Source organism: Halyomorpha halys, unplaced genomic scaffold (genome assembly GCF_000696795.3).
Source record: "Halyomorpha halys isolate HHAL.00 unplaced genomic scaffold, Hhal_1.1 Scaffold1064.1, whole genome shotgun sequence".
NCBI lineage: Eukaryota > Metazoa > Arthropoda > Insecta > Hemiptera > Pentatomidae > Halyomorpha > Halyomorpha halys.
The window spans coordinates 57,057-81,459 of record NW_027104635.1 but is presented as its reverse complement, the minus strand read 5'-3'; the positions used below and the strand labels follow the sequence as shown (position 1 = coordinate 81,459).

The 24,403-nt window shown below is 28.7% G+C and overlaps 1 protein-coding gene across 1 annotated transcript in view; it reads right to left on the bottom strand.

Annotated features, from left to right (window-relative positions):
- The window catches only part of LOC106688146 (modular serine protease), a 23,834-nt gene extending 2,767 nt beyond the window's left edge, over nucleotides 1-21,067 (bottom strand). Inside the window, exons 1-12 of the mRNA XM_014432472.2 lie at nucleotides 20,990-21,067; nucleotides 20,459-20,513; nucleotides 19,421-19,540; nucleotides 18,930-19,073; nucleotides 17,912-18,028; nucleotides 15,989-16,177; nucleotides 15,272-15,495; nucleotides 13,273-13,485; nucleotides 6,935-7,102; nucleotides 3,047-3,168; nucleotides 2,802-2,975; nucleotides 15-171 (exon numbers count right to left, since the gene is read on the bottom strand). Coding sequence (XP_014287958.1) covers nucleotides 15-171; nucleotides 2,802-2,975; nucleotides 3,047-3,168; nucleotides 6,935-7,102; nucleotides 13,273-13,485; nucleotides 15,272-15,495; nucleotides 15,989-16,177; nucleotides 17,912-18,028; nucleotides 18,930-19,073; nucleotides 19,421-19,540; nucleotides 20,459-20,513; nucleotides 20,990-21,020 — 1,714 coding nt within the window. The 5' untranslated portion in view covers nucleotides 21,021-21,067. The remainder of the gene's footprint in view (nucleotides 1-14; nucleotides 172-2,801; nucleotides 2,976-3,046; nucleotides 3,169-6,934; nucleotides 7,103-13,272; nucleotides 13,486-15,271; nucleotides 15,496-15,988; nucleotides 16,178-17,911; nucleotides 18,029-18,929; nucleotides 19,074-19,420; nucleotides 19,541-20,458; nucleotides 20,514-20,989) is intronic.
- Nucleotides 21,068-24,403: the final 3,336 nt, after the last annotated feature.

Genomic DNA, 24,403 nt, shown 5'->3' with positions numbered 1-24,403 from the left:
TGAAAACAGCTCACCATTTGATAATCCTGCACAAAACTTATCATAAGTGATATAGAAGGAAAAAGAAGAATCAGCTTTTTCCCGACAGTCGTGAAAGTCCAGAATTGGAAACCTGGCGACTAATAATTCCTCACTTATTTCACCAGTTTCTGTAATACCCCAACCAACAACCTTAAGATAACAATTTTTAAGGTTAATAAACAACAATAATAATAAAATAAAATTTGATTTATAAATTACACATTTTAAATAAAATTAAAATATATAATGAAATCAAAATCATCATGTAACCTTCTACATAATCATAGGTACAATGTACTTGACTAACCATTAAAAAAGTATTACACAAAGTTACTTTTATATGTATTTATTTTGCAAAATGGTAATGTTCTATTGCTATTGAAGAAAACATGGATTTACTTTATTGACACTGATTGTATGTATTGGATTGTCAAATTAATCAGTAGGAAAATTTATTTATTTATAAACTCTTTTTTTCAGTTATGGGCACATCAAGTAACCAATAATTGATACCCTAACCACACAAAAAATTATGATTGAATAATATAAAACAAAAATTATAATGAACTACTCTCTTTGTATTTAATTTATCCTATAAAGGATCACCGTTTTATCACCTTATTTGACTATTCTGGCAGATAGACGATAAGAATAAGATTAAATCAATAGACTTGAATATATTTATAATTTTGATTCAATTAAATTAAATCAATATGATGTGATCTAATTGATTATAAAAATATTCCATTATTGACCCTTAATCTGAGGCCGGGTTTCAAGGCAATCAGGTAGGCCATACCACATTAATTTAATATTTAAGGATACCTTTAAGGCCATATCAAATATCTTATTTCCAATCTTACAAAATTTATTTGAAGTAAAATTATTTTCTGGGCAACCAGTGTAATTTCCCCGGGTCTAGTCCCTCTGCTTCATCTCGGCAACTAGAGCTGCACCTAACCTTATCAGCTTACTGGTCCATCCGCTTCATCTCGCAACTAGTAAGCTGGCTCCTATCTTGACAGTTCTAGTCTGTCCGCTTCATCTCGGCAACTAGAACTATTACTCTGCCACAGACTCTCTCACCTAGACCTCCTCTACCTGCGTCAGTATCCAGAGCTCATCCTCTGGCACGGCCGTTCCTAACTTATAATGAATACGCCTTGTCGTGGGCCTTCTGTAAAGAGATATCAGGCTGGAGAAATCGCCTAATACCAGACAACCCCGACAAATCTCTTACATCCCTTTATACCATCATTATTTGTTGAAACATGGTTTTAGTATCAAAATTATCATTATTTTCAACATTTGAATTGAAATTCGAATTTGCCCCCAATTTATTTGCATGGACACTATTTAATACCTATAAGTCATTTCAAGCTCTACTGTGTTGGACAACACAGATGTATCTTCATAATTTTTTGTTAACACTACCACCATACCATTTGATTTTCCAAGAATCATATCTTTAGGATCTCTACAATCAGTTACCAATACTTTATCCTCCATCATTTACTACTTAAGTCATACAAAAATACTTACTTAATTTTCACTCTTTTAAAAGCTGTGTCCTGATTGCCGTGACCTAACTTGTAAAGAATTAGGCCCCATGTTGGGCACCAATTTATGGAATATTCAATATTTATTTAAAATGAATAAAAATGGTAGTTTTTACTTAATTCTCATATCTAAAGTATAGCTTAGGCTCAAATGAAAAGCTTTACTATCAAGCAGACAGAAGAATTCTATAACATTACTGACTCTTAATCTCAGGGCGGGTTTCTAGTCAATCAGGACACTTATCTTTAATAACACTTCTACAATTATACTTAAATATTTGTCTATGATAAATGATTTTTTGATGTCTTCTATTTCAAGAATCAATCACTGACTGTAAACAATCTTTCGGCAAACAAGCACTAACTAAACAAAGCCTTGGTCCTCTAACAGTTTTCAACACACAAACAAACTCTCGGTGATCGGAACAAAGAAGTATCTAATTCTTCTTGGATTTTCTTCTTTTTCAAGATGTCTACCAGTGAGAGTAGAGAAAGGGATAGTCAGGACCTCCTGCCTCCAGGAACTGTTCTCCTTCTCCCGTACCTAAACTTCAAGTGAAGTCCAAACCAAACGTCCTTTCTAGATGTTCATTGTAAACATCGATTGTAGCACAATAGTTTTGAGTTTTTGCATATGATCTTCTTTATGAATATTTCTCTTTAATACTTATTCTTGACTTCTATTTATTGTTAAATCTACTGTAATTAAAATCTTGATAGGAAGATAAATATATTTGAATCTCCTCAACATGGCAGTGATTATACCAATTTCAGAATTTTGGCTTTTCTAACAATTTTTTCCACTCCATATTTGACTGAACGAAATTGGTTACCTTGCTTTTTTAATTTAATACAACAAATAAACAATACTGAACAATACTGAAACTGACACATAAAAATAAAAACATATTAAAAACCATTTAAATATAAAACATAACTATTTACTAAAAAAGAGGATATTACATTTTATATACATATATATTTTTTTCATAACATAACATAACTTTCATTAACAAAAAAATGTAAACATTCTTGGAGTGGTAGAGAAAATTGAAATAACATACCACTTATTATGGTTTCAAGTCATAAGTACTGCTTCGCAACATACTTACATAGAATTTATATACAATTAACATTGCAAACATTTCTCCTATATAAGTAATAATGCGAATATTACATGATATAAAATATTTTTTAATAAATAAAATAATTACATCTTACCGTGCCAAATACATTCGATCCTTGGTACAAACTTAAGCTTTCACCTCTGTCAAAACAAATCGGCATGATAGCTGTGCTGAGCACTATTAACCTATCAAGATCAAGTATAGCTATATCCTGCTCAAATCTGTTTCTCTTACCAAGATATTTATCTCGAATAATTATTTGAATCACCTAAAATGAAATTTTAATGAATTTCCAGACAAACAATGGGCAAATATAGCATTATAAGAACTAAGAAATACCGTAAATTTCTGTTCAGTACCCTCTCTTATATTCCAATTGCTTCTGTACTTTCCAACAACGACTCTGATTATTTTTGCATCTACTTTACTATTCCTAGTTTCATTATATACACAATGGGCAGCTGCAAATAGAAAACAATTGAAAAATTATTATAGGATAGAAATCAAAATATCACAGTCGACAAAAAGTTTTAATAAATCTTGAATGATGTTGCTTGTTGCGGCCAACATATTTTAATAATTAATTACATAAATTAAATACGATGCATAATAAGTATGTACTTTGTTATTATTTATGCTACAAAGGCATTAATGTTATCTTAGGCTTACAATCATTGTGTACATATTGTCAGCTTAGGTGTCTCTTTTTTTCTACACAGTATTAGTAGGCTCCAGTTTGGCCAACTCTGATGTTCTGCTCTTTTCGTCACTGGGGGTGAGCTACAACTTTGGTTCATTCTCCATGAGAACAAGGTCGGTGAACATAACTTTTTTCCAATCTTCCTCCATGAGGACAAGAACAATCTACCCATAGCAGGGGCCCCATTAATCACCCACGGTGATATAAAGACATTTTTTATTTTATAATGATACTTAATCAATTTTTTCTTATTTTTAATTTTAAGAATAATTTTTGTGTGATTCAAATCAGAGCCTTCTTCTCTCATTTAAGAATACTGAAATCCTTAAAAATCTGAAACTAAGGGTGTACAATGCCCTGATAAAGCCAGCTCTGACATAATTAATTACATAATAAAATAATTACGGCCGTGAGAGCTGGGCTCTAACAAGTACCCTAGAAAGTAGAATTGAGCAGAAAGTATCTAACTCTGTACAATTACAGGAGTGAACTGGTATCAGAGCCTAAACACGTTTAGAAGAACTAACAGTAAACTGCTCACAGAGACTGGTCAATCAATATTTCATGATATGAAGGCAAGGAGATTAAGATGGATGGAACATGTGCCATGAAGCAATCTATTAGGACACTTCTACACAACAATGAATGCCGGTATAGTAGGCAAGAATATTATTCAAACTACAATTTTAACAAAATTTAACATTGCATTTCTTTTACTTTTACTACCCCGAATGGTTGGGCTAGCAAAAATTCCTTTTAAACCTAAAAATTAATTATTTATAAAAAAATAATAAAATTGATATCTCATTGTTTTTAACCATAAACATTAACTTGTTTATACTTCAAGTTGATTTTTAATAGACAGCTTATCCATAATTCATTAATTTAGCTTATTCATTTATAATAGCATCTCGTTCATTAGTTCATCACACGTGGACAAAGAGCAGACATTTTAAAGATCAAGATGAATTTTCATACTGAAATAGTCAGCCATAGGGACCTGCAGGAAAACATTGTGATCATTAAATTGTAACATTTTGATCAAGACAAAACACAGAATTGTGTTATTCAATAAGTACCAAAACCATTGTATACAACTAACTGTTTGTTCGTACTTTTTGCACTTCCATACCATTCATGTGATGGGGCTTTTTGCTAAAAATCTGGATTTTCCTAGGAATAATATAGGCTATCCTGATTTTTTCGGTAAAAAAACAATATTAACAAAATCAAGCATTTTTAACAATTAGCTCAAAAAGTATACATTTTTTCACGGTTATTGTATGCCAATTGATTTGTCTCTTTTTGAAGAAAAAAATATTACTGATTTTTAATTGACTAAAAATTAAAAAAACTTAATCAAATCAGGATTTCAGTGAAGTAGGTCAATAAATTATTTTTTTAAGGAAAAAGCAAATCATATTCGGTTTTAGTGTTGTCCAAAACACTCAAATACCATTTTTCAAAGAAATCAAAAATTAGATATTTTTTCCCTTGATTTATTTGCAGGATTTTTTTTTTTCCGAGGACTATTGTTCTTATAATCGTTCATAACTCCTCTGCATTTATCCAATTCGTACATTTATACAACCATTGGAAAGCTTAAGGTCTCCTCCTACATTAACAAAATTTAGATTAAATGTCCCTTATATGTAAATAAGGGTGAAATATTAGCTTTAAATAAAAAAAACTTTTCAAACATTTTATTTTATATCTCTGGTTCTAATTTATTCATTAGATCTGGTTTGTGCTCTTTGGTGGAGTTTATCTATAGTTTATAGAGCCCTAAACCACTGCCAAGTTTAGTGTAGATTGTTTGTTGAAGTTAATTCTATTTTAAAGATTTTCAGAAGTAATCTTAGGGCGAAGATTTTGAGCAAAAAATTTTATTTTCCGATTTTTTTTTTTTTTATATTTAAGGGTTTCTTAAGGTGTTAAAAATGAATATATACTTTGTTTCATTCCTAAAAAATCTTTAACTGCACTTTGATAGGTAAGTTAGTCTGAATTGTTTCAATACAGTACTAATATTGAAGCACAATGAGGGTTATTATATAAAAAGTATTCATATTTTATGGAGTATGAATATGACAATATCATAGATTATCAAATTTTATAAAAGAATAAGAAAAATCAACTAAATCAGACCAATATTAATGATTATACAGTGAAGTTAGCAGTTACCATATATGTTACTATAGTTACCGTCTTATCACTTCATCTATATATTAATTTTATATAAAAGTTTCAATAGCGTTCAATCAATGCATATACATCCTTTAATATAGCAATAGCAAAGCATTAGAGCTTTATTACAGCTCTACTACTAGTTTATATTTATCTGTTTTTTATTAGTTGTAACAATGTGACATAGTTGATTATTTCAAACAAACGAAATTAAAGGTACTTTAAGCAAGTAATGTAAATTCAGCATTTAATCCCTCTCAGACTATTGCAATGAGTATAAATATTGGTAAAACTAATTTACAGAGACCTCGAGTCCAAATAAAATCTCTATTAGAACGCCTCTCAACTTTAATGTTTACTAGCGGCCATATAAATACCATCTGATAAGGCGGATAATAGATTGCCTTTAAGTCCCTAGTCAACAAATATTTTTGGAGTTGTTTTTTTAAAGTCCTTCTACTCACAAGCTCTAAGAATGGGTTCCCAAAGGGCTTGTCCTCTGCTAGGTAAGGTGTTCTTTTTCTGCTAGCGTAACCTTTTCCTTAACAATGCTGCGAGACTGGTTCCCTACAGTAGTGTGGTAACATCGAAAGACTGGAGCCCTCACTCACCCACTGTCTTTCCTAGCCTATATTTTATTCCTTTCTACCTTCTAACGTAGGTAACATTGAGAATATGCATGTAGTGTTAAGGGCTTCTGAGAATTTATATTGGCCTACTTCAATACAGTACCAACTGCATTAAGAATTTGTAAAGAAATTGGTTAGAAAAAATAAATTTTATTTATGGATAATTAGAAAAAAATCATCAAGGTTTATAAAACATGTTGAATTGAAAAGTTTATATCTGTTGAGTGCGATAAAAAGATCAAATGCCACATAATACCAGTTTTACAGAAGAACCTATGAAATGTTTGGTAGTAAACAATAGCTCAGCATTTATCCTGACTATTTAAATGAAATTTAAAGATCATTAAATTTCATGTAAATGAAAATTGCTTTTACAGAAAAACTATAAAACATTCAATTGCCTCTAGTTCAAAGTTTATATTTTTAACATTTAATCTTTTTATTGCCTCGAAAAATATATAATTAACATTGAAATTTCAAATTAATGAATATAAAAATCCATAAAGCGAAAATATTATTTAGTACTATAGGTCCAAATATTAAAAGTTTAAAAGATAATAAAATTAAAACTTTATTTAGATATGTAAAATACTAATTTGGTTCTTGGGAATATATAATTTATTGACTTAAATACAAATTTAATAAAAAAATAAAAGAAAACTTATAATTACTGAATTATAATCATGATTTAAAAATTTTTTAAGTACAAACCAGTTAATACAGCTTTAGGATGAATAATCGTTCCACCGCAGATATAAGCTATATCATCTCCCTCAGTTTGAAACAAACCAGCATGCCATGGGTATTCAGACTGTTTAGCCTTAATCCCTCCTTTGATTGCAGGTGTTATGTTATTTATAGGATTCCTGATGCCGCAATCTAAACATTAACAAATAAACAAATTAAATGAAGAAAAGAAACTATATGATTTGTATCTACTTAACTTAGTTGTTACTATCTTCTTATTTATTGCTACATACTATTATTGCTACATGCTAGTCAACATACAAATAATAACAACTGATATGAAAATTCCTCCAGTTTAACAAAAGTAAAAAACCTTAATTTTGCCATACTTTATATACAATATTAAAAAGACCCCCCAAATCTGAAAACAGAAATGCAGGAATCTTGGATATTCTCGCACTTGCTTTCATGAGTTTGATTATTATAAGAACTTATTACATTACATAGTCCAATAATTTATGACAACAGAAAATTTTAAACAAAACAGATCAAATAAAAAGAGCATTGTGACAATGATGTATGTTGTGGTTATTATGTATAATGTGCATTATGTATAAATGTGGAACATTCATTATTGTTCAGAGAGTTTTGTATAGGATTCATTTAATGTTAAATTTTTATTATTCCCCTCAGTTTGAGCCTGCGTCTCCAGAAAGGTTAGAGAATAGTTACGTAAAAGTGTGAAGTTTTAAGTATAACAAACTTAAATAATAATAAATAAATCTGGTCTTGCTTAGTGTTTCCTACAGTTGGGAAAACCTCATGACTAAATTACTACAATAAAATAATATTAACTTTTGTAATATCCCATAAAATTATGTTACAAAGTGATGAAAATAATATTCTTGTACAGTTGTAGAAAAAATTTGAATGAGACCACCAAATAAAAGAAAAAAAGTGATAAATGTATAAACATTCTTATAAGATAATTAATCTAGAAAAATTGAACCACTTTAAAACAGACAAGTTCTTCACAAAAAATATCATCTTGCAACTGTTAAACTATCAATTTTTAACAATTTCTATATATTTTTTTGATATTTCCTTATACTGAAGGACCAAACTGATTGGTGCTTGGATTTTTTTGTTTTGTTTTGCTTCTATAGACCTTGTAGATCTTTGGCCACCTCAACTAGCCTCCCTGTCTTAGGCTTTCCAGTTTGTTGCATGCAGCTCTTTCGCATCTTTGTCGATTCTGTCTATCCATCTGGTTTTTGGCCTCCCATATGTTCTCTTGCCAACTATACTGGTATTCATTGTTGTGTATAGTATCATGTCCTGATAGATTACTTCGAGCCACATGTTCCTGCCCATCTTAATCTCCTTGGTTTTATATCCTGACAAACTGACTAACCAGTCTCTGCAAGCAGTTCGCAGTTACTTCTCCTCCATTTGTTAAGGATTTGATCCAAGTAACTCCTGTAATGAGTGCTTGAAGTAAATTATCATTAATCATAAGCTATTTAAATAAATGATACCTGATTCTACTATGACAGATGGCCAGTAAACACAACCACTAGAGCGCTTCAATGTAAATCCAAATTCCTCAAAATAAGTAGAGCTACGAATTTAACTTTAATGAATCTAAATAATTTTTGTTTAATTTTAATCTTTGAATTTTTATTTTACACTTGAAATTAAAAACACATTTTCCTCCATGCAGGAAATTAAATTATATATATATTAATTAAACTAACTCTGTACCGCTACCATCCACGAAGGATCAGGGGTGCAGTGCTTTGTAAGGAAGTACTATTACGAGACCAACGGTTGTGCAAGCAGGTGATTTGGTCAGAGTCACGCTTGTCCGCCAGATTTTCACCCAACTAAGGGTACACACTTTATGAGGCTGGGTAGACCCTAGAGGGCTTCCGAATCCACAGGACTAACTCAACAGCTACAGGTAACAGATAATAATTATCTGCCACAGCCGGATTCAAACCTAGGTGCTTGGAGTTGGTAGTCCATTGCCTTACCAATGAGCTACCCACTCCCACATACCCTTTAACTTAAGTTTAGACTCCACTATCTATATTTTTGTGATTATATCTACCAATAACTAAGTTTTGGGACATTTACATAGACATCATGTTTACTCCAATTGAGACCAAACCAGCACAAAACTCTAGAACAGTCACTGGCTAAACACTTAACTTTGTTTAGTCTACTTACGAATTAGATTATTTTAACATTAAAACAAATACATTGTACATCCATTTAGTCATAGAATAAACTAGTCTTGGGATAATTTTACTCTAGTGCCTAAATGAATTTACTGCTGGTCAAATGAGTAATTTTATTTTAAAAACCCTTGACTAATCCAACCAGCTCTTAGTAAGTATTGGATTGTTTCAAAACTAAATTGAATGAATATGTTTATAAAATTTAACTGATTTCAATTCAATGAATTTGTAACATTACACTATTTAAAGTGGAGAGTATGATTAGCAAGAATCATGAAACACTGCACATTTCACTAAAACAAGAAGAAAGAGAAGTGCTTTATTAATTACTGCACAAATATATTGGGTTGCTAAGGTACTTTTGCATCTTTGGTGTAACAAACTCTTTTTGGTTTTTCTTTTTCATTTTCACTATTTATGTTTTCTATTTTTTTTCTTCCATTTGTTTGTTTGAATTCTTCTATTAAGTACTTATCCATACCATATACCATATTTCCTATAAACAATGGAGATGGTATATAATTCCTAGGAAGTCCAGTGTAATATTTTCAGCTACAGAAACATTCCTAATCTTCACACCGAAACCTTCCAGAAAGTTCTTGGTCCTGTTGGGATTGCTTCACAAGACACAAACCAGAGGCCTTTCACAATGAAATATCCCTCTCCAAAGGATTTGTAGATTTTTTCTTTTAAGGGATTCACTTTAGGATTATTATTATTGGCACAACAGACAATAACAAACACAGCAGTGGAGGTACAAGGCCTCATGTGTTGTACTTAGGAAATACATCGTGTGTTTCATGACGTGGCTTTCATAGGGTGGGTTCGTCACTCCCACGCATTGATTAACGGGCCTCAAAAATGCTCGGGGGGAGGCTGCAAGTGAATATTGTATAATTATATGCTTGAACAAATCTCAGATAGAGCCGGGGACTTGATCTTGCAACCTTTGGGTTGGCAGACAGGCGCGTTACCACACTGCTACCGTCACTCCTCACTTTTGTATACTCCTTGTTTTCCCTTTCCACTCTACCTGATTGAAAGAGGTCATTACTTTTGAATCGTCAGATCCAAGACATGTACTGTCTTCCTGGTTAAAGTAATTCTAGACTATTAATTTATTTTATATCTTGGAGATGATACATGACTAGTTTTGTTACATTTGCTTATTACATACATTTACTGGTTTTGTCACATTGCTTATTGTTTCTTTTTTAATAATATTTAATGCAGTCTTGTGCATATAATTAGACCAAATAGAGGAGTTATCTTACAGACAATGCATGACAACTGATGTGCCATAAGGGAGTGTGACTACTGGAGTGTTAAAAGGCCTTGACAGAAGCTAAATTCTGGAATTTTAGGTAACAACTAATTTTAGAAGTTCTGAAATAATTTTCATGAGTCAGAATTGACCCAGACTTATGTCAAAAAAGTGAATTAAGAAAGATTTAAAGGATATTTTGAGAAAAAATCAAGATAATCCAAAAAATAATTTATTGCTTAGGTATTAAAAATAGTCATAGCTAATAACTATAAAATTTAGTTGGTTTATTTTTTTTTCAAATCTCTTCATTTATTTATTATTTCAATAGAAGAATTTGCGATAATAAATATTAAATAATATAAGAAATAAATACAAAAAAATTCCATAACTCCTTTGTAATTCAATTAACTAGCCTGATAACAGTAATCAAAGATAAATAAGTTTCTTACCAGTGCTGATGCTCAGCACATATATCCATTCTGAATAATTATAGCCTAAAGAAACTTGTTTTGTCCTCAGTATAATATTTAGAGTTTGTAAAAAGCGTTTGAATAGATCTTAGTAGAGAGATATATAATGCTGTTAACGCTATATTTTATAATTACTTTTTGAATAATTTGTAAATAGTATTTAGTTAGTATTAGTGTTTAATTTAGTTACATTTATTTATATTATTTTCATTTGAATTGGCTTATTTGAAAAAAAAGAAAGATGGATTTATATTTTGTATAATAATTAATCGTAAAAGAAACAGTTGCTAAGGGGTTGCCTAGCAACAGGCTGACCATCTTCATTTTAAAATCAGTTTCTGCTAATCAGTGGCCATTATAGTTTTGAACCAGCCCTGTCTGCATTCAGTTGATGTTATATTTTGGACATTTTGAGTGTTTTAGACATTACAGTCCGGAATCAGACGTTTCCTGCATTTCTGGCCTTTGACTGGAATATGAGTTATTGCTAATTAGTTGGTGCGTATAATTCATTACAACAACTAGACCCTGCCTACTCTCAATAAGTAGCCTTTGTACATTTTGACTGTTGATAAGCCTGTACAGACCTGGGCCCACCAACATTAGACCAGTTTGAGAGTTCCAACGGTATTTATAGCTACGGAGCAGCGACCTAATTATCTTGACTGCAAACTATTTTCCTCTGACCTATCAGAGTGGATCAACTTTTCTTCAGGACCGTCAACCAGTATTTATTTTATATATATATCTATTGATTTCGTAAATTTGTTTCTTTTGTTTTCATAATTTATTTAGCTAATTTTATTTTTGTCTAAAAGGCATATTTATTTTTATTTTATTCTGTCTCTTTTGTTTATTTTATGTTTATGTATTCTATAGCTAGCTTAGCCAAATAAATGTTTATATTCCAAGTCAGCTTTTTTTTTGTTTTGTTAATTTTAAAGAAATCGTCAATTTGAGGTGGCTTTAACAAATATGATTTGTAATAATGGTCATTATACAAGCTATAAATGTAAGCATACCTTCTAGATTCGTGTAAATTGCAAAACTAACAGAAGAGAGGATGTTGATAAACGTTTCAGAACTTATACAAAATAAACTCATTAAAAACATTTATTTTTTAAAAATTTTATTTTATTTTTTCTAATCTATTACAGTCGACATATTTATGACTAGTTTCTCAATGCCAAAAAGCATACAATTGGTTAAAGATATAAATCACTGAAGTTAAAAACTTGTAATAATTAATTGTATAAATTTGACTAACCTAAATATCTAAAGTGATTAAAACCATTAATTGACATAATATCGCAGGAGTTTTTCTTGATGACACTATAAATCAATAGACAAAAGGAGTCTAGTGATAAGACTTTTTATTCAAATTTAGAAGCTATTATTTGTTAATTGTACATTTTTATACACATAAAACATAAATTTCAAATCTAATTCAACTTCCACAATTTTATTTAACAATAAAACATATACTACAGATAACTACAAAACTAAATACTACAAATGACTTCATAAGAGAACTTGAAATTCATTAAATATTAATCTCCATTCCATCTAATGACTAGTACTCAGGATTGCCAACAGTAAATTAAATCTTTCAAATATGAAAAGCAAATAAAAAAAGGCAAAAACACAATCTAACAAGCTCCTCGTGTTTCATTATTATTATTTACAATTCTATTTTACAAAATACTGGTAAGAATGTTGAATAAAAGAGGAAAATCATTAATGGACTACCATTGATGTTTTTCAAAAAATCAAATAGTTATAAAAAAAAACTTTCTTTAAAATAAAAATATTTGACGTTTGTTTGAATTTACCAATACAATTTATATTCATGTATATCAATTAATTACTTAATTAAATAAGTAAGAATGACTTTTTTAATGAATCATAAAACTACACTAAATAAAAATTTTGAAATTTATTTCTAAGTAAAAATGGATAGGATTCTGAACATGGGAATGAATTTAAAGAGAGTTATTGGTTGCTTACGCCTTTTAGAGATTAACATTAACAAAAATAGGTAATAAAAAAAACAACCAACTGACTGAATATTGGCAACCCTAAAAAAAAAAATCTAATATTTATTTACACATCTGTTTGACAGAAAAAATATGCTCCTACTTAAACCAATTACAGCCTCAAATTTGGTTTCAATATCAATATTAATTATAGGAACCAAATGGTCAAATATTTAAAAGATATTGACAGAATTTTGTTCAAAATCATTTAATGCGATGTCTTTACTACTGTTATTAAAAAAATTTAGAAATTCAACAATTGAAAACTTCTTATCAGATTGCAAATTGACAATATATACATTGTATATGTGGTATACAATAGGATATGCAGGAGGCTGAGGATTACCTGGGACACAAGTGTACAGTTCGTTAGCCCAAGTCCCATCAGGCAAGCATTGCGTAGCTGTGAAAGAAGTTGATGGATCTGCAATATGGTACGTTTGTTTACAATTAGCTTTAAGCTCAGTTCCTGGTCTCATTGGTTGTCCACAGTTTACTTGGCTGCCACGGTAAAAACATTGTAAATCCAATGAATCTGAATGTACTCCTTTGCATAGTTCTAAAAAAAAAATAATGTATTTAAAAATATTTCATTACCATTATTAAAAAAAATCATTAATAAAATTGTTTTCAGTAACATTATACGCCAAAGTAGGTATTATGAAGTCAATGAAAATTAAATTAAATATTTATATAATGATGAGAAGATTGTTGACCGTGGATAACATATATGATGAGAAGATGGTGGGGGATGTGGTCAATGAACAACACAAATTAGCAAAAATGTATTTATTAGTGTCAACGATTCAGCCAGAATATCTAGTCTTCATCAGAGCTAAGAACAAAAAACACGATAACAACCAATGAATAAAAGGATATACAGAATGATTGACAAATATCTAACATTATGAATACATAAATAGTATTGACAGTCATGAATAGTTTAAGTATTATAAGAAGATAAAGAATGTATGAGAAGAGTAATATTAAAATTAATCAAGCGGAATGAACAAATAATAAAATACACATAAAAATATAGTTAGTAAATATATGTACAAAATGAAAATTATTAAAAATAAAGTAATCAAATTATATTATTATAAATTACTTCCCACTTCTTTCATTACTTTATTTTTAATAATTTTCATTTTGTACACATAGTTACTAACAATTCCGGTCTGTTAACACTATTTATGTATCCATAATGTTAATTATTTTCTAATCATTCTATATACCCTATTATTCATCAAGTGTTATCTTGTTTTTGTTCTTAGCTCTTCAGATTCTGGCTGAAACGTTCGCACTAATAAATAAGTTTCTACTTATTTGTGTTCTTTACTGACTGCACCCTCAACCATCTTCTCATAAATATGTATATATATTTTGTAAATAACAGACTTGATACTTAATAACATATATCTTATCACTAATTTTATTCATTCTAAAATTTTAATTTAAAATTATTAGGTTAGCTCCTTCAAAAGACAAAGGCCTATTTGTCGTAGGTATCAAGAAATGGAAATTTCCATTTCAGAATGGTTCGGTTGTAGGCCCATAGATGGCAGAAGGTAAAAAAAAAAAAATGTTTACTGGCTTAGAATAGTTTGTCAGTGTGCTCTAGCTACAAATTTTTTGGGTGGGAAACACAGACAAACCCCATATGAGGTAGTGGCCCTGGGAAAGAATGTGGGACACTAGAAATTTTGTTTTCAGTTTAACAATTTATTGGCAGTCTTTCTACATGGAAAAATCAGTTTTTTTCAATAATCATGTGAAAAAATAAAAATAATTTCCCCCCCCCTCTGAAATTTTTTTTTTAAATTCATTTTATTCAGCTGAATTCAATTGAAATACAAAAATTATTATTATAACATTTATTTTTTTTTAGATATAAACATCTTTTTATAAATTATTGGTCAAAATTATTTATCAGTGTTAGGTTAATCATCTTTTAATTTCATTTCTTACTATTATCATTAAAGCATACCTATTTCTTTTGCTGTTGTTTATCAAAATATACCTATTTCTGATGTTTTTTTTAATAATAAAATTAATTGTTTTTATGGATGACAATGTATATGCACATATTATATCTAAAAAAAAAGAAAAATATGGGCAAAAAATAAATTTAATTTGATTTACCAAACCAGGTACTGACAATAATTGTCCCACCCAGTTTTTTGAAGGGAGGAATTTGAACATATTTCAAGTGTCATTCCTCATTGTTAGGCTCAACATCCATTATATCAATACAAAGAAATTTTATCCTGCCTGATACAGTATTAAAATGAACACCATATCCTTCAGATATAAAGCAATAAAACAAAAACTAAAATTAAACCAACTTTCACAACGTGGAGGTTCAGGTTCCCAGGTACCATCACTGCAAAATATACGGTTGGTGTTCTCTGGTAATACATAGCCAGGGTCGCAGGAATATCGTAAGACAGAATTAGTGCTGACGATAGTCCCAGGTACCTTGCGGCACTTGGAGCTGAAGTCACCATCAATACAGTCAGCCACTTCGTAATTTCCATTATTTGGTTTTTGGGGCAAAGCGCATCCACCTCTAGTTAAGGCAAAAAATTAAGGTTAAATTTACAAATAAAAACATTCATTATTTTAACAAATAATCAAAAAGATAGTACATCAAATAGAGAAAAAACAGTTCATTCATTCATTCAAATATCAGTTTTCTTCCTTATGCTTAAATATAAGTATTATAATGATGTCATGAATGAAAAAGTGAACTATTGTTGTACTAAAAAAACATTGTACTTGAAAATATATTATCAATAGACTAAATTATAATCTAGCACTTTTAGGGAATAAAAAAAATTGTGTAACTAGTGTTCCTATCCTTTTTTTTTCTTTTTTTTTAATGCATGATAAGATGACAGATAACACTAAACTTCATATCACTAAGAGACTAAAGTTTAGTCTCTATTTTTTGATACTATAAAAAATTTTAAGCCTCTAACAGTTTAATATAAAAAAAAAAAAAAAAAAAAACTTAATTAAAAATATCAAGATAAGGTTTAATAAATTATTAAATAAAATACCTATAATCCGGTCTAGTCCGACGAGTTGTAGTAGGTCTCATAGTTGTTGTACTATTATGCCTAGGATTATTTTTCCTACAAAGTTCAGAATCCTCATCAGAACCATCTTTGCAGTCTTCTTTACCATCACATTTCCTTATTTTATCGATACATCCACCATAAGCACACTGGAAACTGTATGCTGGGCATCTGAACATAATTTTCAACAATTAATAATTCGATCAAAAGCATTGATAAAATTGAAGAGAATAAAGTATTTTACAATTGTAACTATAGAAAAACCAGACAAAGAAACAAGTGATAATGGCTTCATTCCTTTCTTCCCAAGTATAAAAAAAGAATTTGTTGCCATTTTTTCATCCTCTTAGCTTACAAATGTAATAAATCAAAAAGAACTTTAAAATACAACAAAATATAAATTAATATGTGATTTGAAAACACTGGCTGACTGAATCTTAACAAATATTTCATAATATTTTAGCTGGAACTTCTTCATTCTAATAGCTACTTGTAATAAGCAATATTTAGTTATCATTATTTTATTTTATTTTTTTTTAAATATATCTTTATTGAAATTTACAACTGTACATAATATTACATTCAGTAAATTTGATGTGAGTTTATAACGGAGTGAACATTATTTATCACTCATGTAGAGAGGTTATTATTTAAAAAGTAAATTTACAAGTCAACAGATATGTATATTCTGTAATTTTTTTTTATTTTTCCTCCAAATGTAGGTGCATTTCCATGAACTAGACAACATTTATTGTAGGTGAATAATTTTATTTATAATGACTATGCCTCCAATTTATAAAATCTATTTTTATTTTTATCATTTTTTTATAAATTACTAGCTGCCACGGCAATGCTTCGCTATTGCTATATTTGATGATGTATATAGATTTAATGAAGACATAGTTTGATATATATTATTTTATTTAATTAAATTAAACATATATGTGTAGTTTATTATTATGATTAGGTAACATAAATTGAACATATATATGTGATTTCAAAAAGTACTCATATTTTCTTAAGAATTTTTTTACCAATTTCTTTTACCATAGTATGACAGAAGTATAAAAATAAAACACTCGAATAAAATTAAAATTTTGTTCTTAACCATTTATTCTGTGCTAAATGATTTAAAAAACAAAGTCTAATTTTATGAAGTAAGTTTTTCAGTAAACTGAAGGGCTCATTTAAATGAACAAAAATTTTTAAGATAATATGAAGTCATTAGTTTCAAAACCGAACTCGGTTGACTATTAACCAATCAAATTTTTCTAATAAGATTTTTATTGGAAGAAGATAGCTGACGAAATGAAGTAGATTGTAGGAAAATAGTCTGGATGACGGTCAAGAAAGGTATCAAAATATTAAAAGAAAACTATTTATTGCTAACCAACATTTTGCCTCACTTTGCAAGGCTAAAAATAAATAATAATACATATAGACATATACTATAAACTAGTTACTAATAGATACATTCTAGTCCTCCTATTTCTTTTATATATTTTATAAACAAGAAATTATTTTAGTTTTGTATTTTCTCTGTATATTCATTTTAATGTTTTGTCAATTTTTACAATGTTTGTTTCTTGTTTTTCATTTAGCCCTGCAAAGTGGGGCTTAGATTGGTTACCAATAAATAGTTTTCTTTTACTATTTTGATACCTATATTGACCGTCACCAGGACTATCTTCCTAAAAAGATTTTTATATTATTTTTCAAAGTTCTGAATGTAGTACATCATGCAGGAAAGCTGTATTTACCAAAAGTATCCTAATATAAGATAAAAATAGGTTCAAATTTATGGGATTATCTAGATAAAGTTTAGTAAACTTCATAAGTTTTGAAAATGGATTGAATCAGTTTTGAAATTTATTACTTCATAGAGTAATTAAAAGGGGTACTAACCTAATATTAATACACTGCGTGATAGTCTCATCAGATCCGTCAACACAGTCACTGTTTCCATCACAAACTGAAACTTCATCAATACACTGTCCAGAATCACACTGAAATTCGTAAAGCCTACAAAAATGAAAGAAATTTATTGTTTTAATAAAATAAATTGTTTGGCCCAACATTTTGGCCAATTCAGTCACCCTCAAGGACAATCTTAAATACAAATTTACAACCACATCAATTTAAAAAAAAAAAATTCAAACTATTCTGCCCAGGTCAATTATTTTAGTCAAAATTACCCTATTTTGACGATTCTTCACATTAACATTAAAATTTTTAATAAAGTCATAAATAATAGTTAAACTATTATTATATTAATACATAAACTATGTAACATAGTCAATTTACACTATTATACTTTTTGTAGAAATGTACAACAGTGTAAATATAAAGTATAATTTTTGTAGAAAAGTATAATAATCTACTTTTCTTCAAAAAGTATAATAGTCTAAATTGACTGTGATGAAAAGTTTTAATGTTAACGTGAAGAATTGACAAAATAGGGTAATTTTGACTGAAATAATTGATCTGAGCAGAATAGCCTACATAAATTAACAGTTATATTTTTGAAATACAAAGTTTCAACAAAATAATAACAGAATAATTTAATTTAAATTTGATTTCTGTTTATGATAAATTTCAATTAATTTACAGTTGATCTCACACACCATGATTTAAGAACTCAGATATTATAAAATGGTCAATGAAACATTTATAAAACAATAGATTTAATTATTCCAATGGCAAAGAAGAGGTGATACACAATGCAAAAGTTGAAATACTAACAAATTAAATAAATTTTTAGAAACTTTACATTAATGTACCACAGTAAAACCAAATGGGGGACAAGAAATATATATATTTTGAAATTGAATGTATATCAATACAAAATTTTTATAACTACCTTAATTCACATGAAAAGACAATTATATTTATAATGATAAATACGGTAAAATTGTTTACTTACTTGCATTTTTTAACAATGGGATTTGATTTGACACATTGAGGTAAAAGTTCATCAGAATTATCAGCGCAGTCTTGGATTCCATTACAGATAGTAGACTTGTCAACACAAGCTCCATAAGCACATCGAAATGCATATGAAGGGCATCTATAACATTATAATGAAGATAAAAAAAATATTATAATCTAGAAATACTTCAGTAAGCTATCTTAAGAACAAATAACCTAAAAATAAATCAAAGTTTATTTTTAATTTAAAATTTGAAATTTTGATAAACAAAACTTTATTTATTAGAAATCCAAAATTATAAAGAGTATTAAAAAAATATATTTTCCAATTGATTTTGTATTCTTTCTTTTTTTTCTTAATTTAGAGTATACATTCATAATAAATTATTTTTATTTTAATCTAAATCAGTAATTTAAGAATTTTCAATAACAACATAAATTATTAAATAAATATTTTATCTCATAAAAACTTGGAATTCTACTTACGGTAAAGCAAGCTCAGTACAAACAGCTTGCGTTTCATCACTGCGATCATCACAATCTATTGCACCATCACATACAGAAGTGTTTGGAATACATTTTCCATTTGAACAACGAAATGAAGACCTGAAAAGTAATGAATATTATCATGATAAAACTAAAAAGGTAATCTTTAAATTAAATACATTTTTCACAATATAAATCCTAAAGTTAGATTAAGTGTGATGTGTAGTTAGAAAACAGTCAGAAATTGATAAAAAATAAATAATATTACTGATAATAAAACACTATTTTCGACACTGAAGCACTGATTTTGCAATCAATACTTATGATATTATTTGAAAATAGTTTTTCCAACTTTTATGACATAAAATCTGTTGAATAATGAAATTAAAATTGGCAGCTTTAAGAAAAACAGCATTATATCAAGCTATAATCCACAATAATGTTTGAAATTAAAGGGATTTCCTCAGAGTCAACAGTATTTATAAGTATTGTATTTGAAAACAAATAATAATTAATTTGTTTTCTTTATTTAAAAAAAAATATATTTAGTTCCTATGCCGCATAATTGAATTCAAAATAGTTATAGATTTAAAAAAATAAATTGTTAAACTGAATAATTATTGTAAAATATTAAAGTAATCAGTAAAATAAACCAAGATCAGGTAGTACTTGGCATAAATTTTTGTTTCTGAATATAGAGTTAATAGACATTATTTAAAAACCTATATGTAGGTATGCATGGACGAATATAACATTAGAGTTCCAAGCATTTACTAATATTTCATTTCAGAAATACGATAGATCAAATTTAACAAACTTTAATAAACAGATAGCTAACCATATCAACAATGACAAATTTGACCTATAACCCTAATCTAAAAATAAACAATTAAGATACAAAAGATGTAACAGACAAGACATCAATGGTTCAGCAGTCTAAAAAATCCAATTTTTTTTTTAATATATAAAATAACACAATGGTTGTCACAAATGAAAAATTAACTAAGATTAAAAAATACAATTGAATGAAATACATACCCAGTGCATCTTGATTCCCTATTTCCTCTTATATCACACAGGACATAAGAAATTTCTGAAAAATAAAATATTTTATTAGAAAGAGGTTCATCATGGGATTCACAAAGAATGAAAATAAAAAAGAGTAAAACACTTCCTGTTTTATGGATTAACTAAATAAAAGCCAGATATGTAAATAGATTATCAGCTAACTAGTGTTTATCATATGTCATAAAATAGAAAAAAAAAATAGGTAACATTTTAAATTGTTGTAGGAAAATAACATAGATTATTAATTAATGGGTCATGTTCTGATAAATTATTAGTAGGAATTCTCAAATTTTGGGATCACAAATTTGTTTTATTGTTTGATTTACATTGTTAAAATAAAATTCTATATGAATTCGGAACAACTGTCAATTTTTTTTATTTTTTATAAAAGGTGTCTATTTGTTGACAAATAAAAATCTGAGAAATTTCAAAGGGGGGACAAAGCTACATCGAAAGTTTTTTTCGATATTATCGACTTCAAAAATATTTCAAGTTACTTACGGGATAGGACGACTAGTAACAGGACATGCATACTGCTGGAGTAGAACTGGTTTGAAGGCAGTATTTATAATGAATGACCCTGGCTGGGAAAACCCGACAATCCGACCCGAAGGAGCACGATCTCTAATCGGGGATAAACACTACGCCTACAACTCTTGTCCATTTGTCTTCCTTTCAAGTCTTGTCTGTAACATCTCAATTATGCCTTTGTCGTCCTCAATGGACAATAGAATCAATCGAAAAGAATTAGGATGATTATTACAATTGTAAAATACTTTGCTCGTTTAATTTCTTTTACTAAATATTCAGGTTTTCCCGTGGAGATTGTTTTGGCAAAACAAAAGTTTTAAATTAAATATTTTAGGCCCGTAGTTCTGAAAATATACATTTTTATCCCATGGTAATGCCAATTGATATGCCTCTTTCCGAAGAATAAGAAAAAAATATTACTGAATTACAAATTGTAATTTTCTTCTAGATTTATTTGGTGAGTTTTTTTAAATTAATTTATTTTCCAGTGACCATTGTTCATATAAACGTTCATAACTCCTCTTCTAGTACAAGAGCCGGAAAGAAAAAAAGGCAGTTATCTCACCCCAATTTTTGGTTACTTTAATGAAAACTATGTATAATTACTAGTCAAAATTCATAAGTCTACCAAGTATAGGTAGGGGGAATAAAAAATGGCGGTTGTTTCAAAAAACCATTAATTTTTCATTCGGAGCTCTATTTCTTGAAAACTACCAACAGCATTAGAAAATCTAAAAATAACATTATTTAAAGAAGAGTAAATTTGCTGAAGTATTAGCTCTAATTTACGACCAATAGTTCTCGAGATATAACCTTTTAAAAAGCAATATTTATGTACTGAAATATAAGTTGTTAATGAATTTATTTTGAGAAATCTATAACTCAGGAACTATGTGACGTACACATGTCTATTAGCAATAAAATTAAAGCTAGTTTAATGTACTATACAGTAGTTTATGACCTTTACCTTCGTAGAAATAGTAGTTTTCATGATATTTGCTAAAATAAATTGATTTATAGTTGTTCGGACATTAAGTTTAATATATCAATAACTTTATTTCAGAAACCATACGACTTACAGATGTCTGTCAGCACTCAAATTAAAGCTAGTTAAATTTACTATAAAATAGTCGATAATGCTTATCTTTGCAGGAGTAGTAGTTTTTATGATATTTGACAAAATAAACTCACAAAAGGTTAATTTCTAGTTGTTCGTATAAAATGTTGGATTTTTGAAAAAATATATGTCTAGATCCATAAGACGCACATATGTCTGCCAACACTCAAAATAAAGGAAATTTAACTTTCTATAAAGTAGTTTATTACACTTATTTTCGTAAATTTCATGAAAACTACTATTTCTACGAAGGTAAAGGTCATAAACTACTGTATAGTACATTAAACTAGCTTTAATTTGAGTGCTAATAGACATCTGTACATCAAATGGTTTTTGAGATATAGATTTCTCAAAATAAATTCACTAACTACTGACATTCAGTACGTTCTATACAACATTTTTATGAAATGTTGCTTTTTATAAAGCTATATCTCGAGAACAATTGAAGGTAAATAGCTCTATAAGGGCTTACAGTTCATCAAATTTACTCCACTTTAAATGATGCTCTCTTAGATTTTCTATTTTTGTTGGTAGTTGTAAAGATATAGAGCTCCGAATAAACATAATTATTTTTAACGTTTTGAAACAGCCACAATTTTTTATTCCCCCTACCTATATTTGGCAGACTAATCAATTTTAACTAGTAATTATAACTAGTTTTCAATTAAGTAATCATAAATTGGAATGAAATAACAGCCTTTTTTCTCCTCTTGGGCTCTTGTACTTTTCGTTTTATCCGATTCGTGCGTTAATATAACCGTCGGAAAGCTGAATGTCTGCTCTTTCAGCCTACGTCAACTAAATATAGATTTAATTAATCTAATTTAAACGTTCGCCCTTATAGAGGGCGTATGTATAAAAATCATACGTTTTATCTTATATTTCCGATTCTAATTTGTTTAGTTAAAAAGGAATACCAACTTTGTTTCACTCCTAAAAAATCTTTTACCTCTCTTTGATAGGCCAGTCATTCTGAATTGTTCAATACAGTATTAATATGGAAGCAAATTGAAAAAAAACTATGAACTGAGGAATGAAGTAATGCTGGAAAAAATCATTACTGATTCTATTAATCTATATTATATTTACGAAAATTTATGAAAACATAATGTGGCTCGGGGTAATGTCCCTCAACAAAATTTGATTTAGAAAAAAGGAAATGATATTCATAAATGGAATATGATCCGGGTGCGGTAAAATAAACTCAAATAGTGACAGCTATTTTAATGAGCCAACGTTTCGCCCCACGTTGCAGGGTTTCCTCAAGGCTGTTTTGACAGAAGTTAAAGTCAGAGTCAATCAGCGAGCTTGCAGTATGTCACAAAAATTTTTTTAAAAAGTTAAAAATTAGAAATATTCCTCCTTGATTTATTTGGAGCATTACTTTTTCTTCTTTTGACCATTGTTCATATAATCCTTCATAACTGTCCTGCATTTTATCCAATTCGAAGCTTATTATCCTCCCTTTTAACCTACATTAGCATAAAATAAATTTATAATTAGAGCCCTTATAAGGGCTAAATATTAGTATCAAATAAAGAGGAAATTTTCAAATGTTTTATTTTTATCTCCGGTTTGTGCTCTTTGGAACAGTTAAGCCTAAGCCACTGCCAGGTTTGGAGTAAATTGGTTGAGTTATGATGAAGTTAATTCTATTTTTTTTGTTCAAGAGAAATCGAAGGCCAAAATATTTTATTTACCAATTTTTCCAAAAATTCGTATTTAAGGGTTTCTTGAGGTGTTAACAACGAATATCTACTTTGTTTCATTTCTAAAAAATCGTTTACTACTCCTTCATAGGTCAGTCATTCTGGATTGTTTCAATACAGTGCTAATATTGAAGCACAATGAAGGTTATTATATAAAAAATATTTATATTTTATGTAGTGTATATGTGTCAATATCATAGATAAACAAATTGTCTAAAAGAATAACAAAAAAAAATACCTAAGTTGGATCAGTATTAACGATTATACAGCGAAGTTACCTGTTACCATTTATGTTACTATAGTTACCGTAATATCACTTCATCTATTTATTAATTGATATAAAAGTTTCATTAGTGGTTAATTAATGTATTAACAGCGAAGCATTGCCAGGTCTACTAGTATTAGAAGTCAATTATTTATAGTATGAAATTCATAAATGTCGTTGTTTTTTGTGATTAACTTATCTTTTTCTCTCTTCTTCAGAATTATTATTTTTATATATTTATTTTGTCATATTTTTTTTCCTTCTAACATTGTTAGGGGTGTCTTTTGTACGAG